The 1,890-nt window shown below is 34.3% G+C and overlaps 1 protein-coding gene across 1 annotated transcript in view; it reads right to left on the reverse strand.

The window, feature by feature from the left end:
• Nucleotides 1–398: 398 nt before the first annotated feature.
• Nucleotides 399–1,890, reverse strand: part of LOC137632849 (glutamate receptor ionotropic, delta-2-like) — a 35,463-nt gene continuing 33,971 nt past the window's right edge. Inside the window, exon 11 of the mRNA XM_068364946.1 lies at nt 399–1,222. Coding sequence (XP_068221047.1) covers nt 1,088–1,222 — 135 coding nt within the window. The 3' untranslated portion in view covers nt 399–1,087. The remainder of the gene's footprint in view (nt 1,223–1,890) is intronic.

The following is a 1,890-nucleotide window of genomic DNA, read 5'->3' on the forward strand; positions in this document are numbered from 1 at the left end:
TTTGCACTTCAGCTTTATTTTCATATTTCCAGAATGTTTTCAGAACAATTTTTTTTTTGCTCGAACGTAAGCCCAGTATCCGTCATTCTTACTCCAAAATCAAATCTGAAATAGAAAAGAAAGTTTATTAGCTATTCAAAGTCAAAGAGAGTATACAATATTTTGGGATACTCTGTATTTCCAGTATCCTTCACCATATGGTCTCACAAACTTTAGAAAATAAAGCCCATTTTTTTTTTTTAATTAGTGCAAAATAAATATGGCAAAGGTAATGCTTTATGTTGTTGCAAGATTAGTATGTCGTTTATGTTACTCGATCTCGAATGTGCTAGATGCAGAGTTTGACATCAAGATGCCATGAGGAAAAACAAAATGTCTACTTTATTTTTCCTTCTTAATCTTCTTTGAACGTCATCTCCTTAGTTTGCGCGAGTTAATGTATGATCTCCGCTTCTCTGTGCAAGCGAACAATATCACTTCTTGAAAGATTGGAAAACGATGAAATTAGAAGAATGGCAGGCATAGTGAAGATTACAGAGGTGATGAGAGTGTTGCGACTGAGATGGTGTGGGCATGTGTTGAGAATGGATGGTGAGGAGGGAGTGAAGGGTGGTTTGGGAGGAACCTGTTAGGGGGAGATGCTTGAGGGTACACTCGGGCACACCGTTCTATCTTATTTCCCTTTCTCTTGTTTTTTTTTTTTTTTTTTTTTTGAAGTTTTTATAGTTTATATGAGAGATTTTTTTTAATGGTGTTACTGTTCTTAAGATATTTTATTTCCATTGATTATTACTTTTCTTGTAGTCCTTTCCTCACTGGGCTATTTTTTATGTTGGAGCCCGTGGGATTAGAGCATCCCGCTTTTCCAACTAGGGTTGTGGTTTAGTTAATAATAATAATAATAATAATAATATTCCCACATTAAGGGGTCGGTTGCCCGATGTACGCTCTCCAATGCCTTCTATCAAAGGCACCCCTCTTCCACCAATCCTCTTCTCTCACATCATCCTTCGCCTTAACGCGCCATCTAATTCTCTGCCTCTCTCTTGCTGTCTTCCTTCTTAATTCTGACTTAAAAAGTCAGAATTTAATCCATCATTTCAACTTTGGGCTCCATATACTCCGGTGAATTTTCCTGTCTAATCAAATAATAATAAATCAATTCCAGGACCAAGCAAACGGCTGCTACTGACATACCAGCTGCCCAGATGACGGCCAGTCCCTGGAAGAAAATGGAAAGGAGTTTGAAATACAAAGATACGTTTTCTGGGTACAATATGAAGGGTATGAGGGTAGCACCTTCACTCCTAAGGATTTATTGAGATGCTAGAATATTGAAGTAATCTGGCACTATCCTCTTCCAATTATTATCAAAATATATTATTCAAGATTTAGGAATTTTGGGCAAAGTTACAACAATAAGAAAGTGAATAATGCATGAATACAGATTTTCTCAATTTTTTATATGAAATTTTCAAGATTTCAAATATAAACAACAAGATAATAGTTCCAAATAGAATTCACAAGAAAGTGAATAACTTCTGAAATCACATTTTATGAAATTTTAGTATAAGATTTTCAAAATCCAAATATAACCTATATGATAACCCACACTCACATACTTCTCTAATGTATCCCCAATATAAAGTTGATTCCATGAAACTAGGTTATTTGTTTCTTTAAATTTCAACACAAATAACTACATAAAATCTAAAGGAAAACCACAAGATAAAGGAATGTTGCCCTGGCTAAAATAAATGAATCAACAAAGAGGCCTATTGCAATTTTAAACAAATGTTGATCTTCAAGTAAATATCAAGCTAAAGATACATTTTGACCTTTGTCTTTCAAAAATAGTATTCAACCTCTACTTTTTGGAAAACTTTGATA

The sequence above is a fragment of the Palaemon carinicauda genome, chromosome 42, assembly GCF_036898095.1.
Source record: "Palaemon carinicauda isolate YSFRI2023 chromosome 42, ASM3689809v2, whole genome shotgun sequence".
Lineage (NCBI taxonomy): Eukaryota > Metazoa > Arthropoda > Malacostraca > Decapoda > Palaemonidae > Palaemon > Palaemon carinicauda.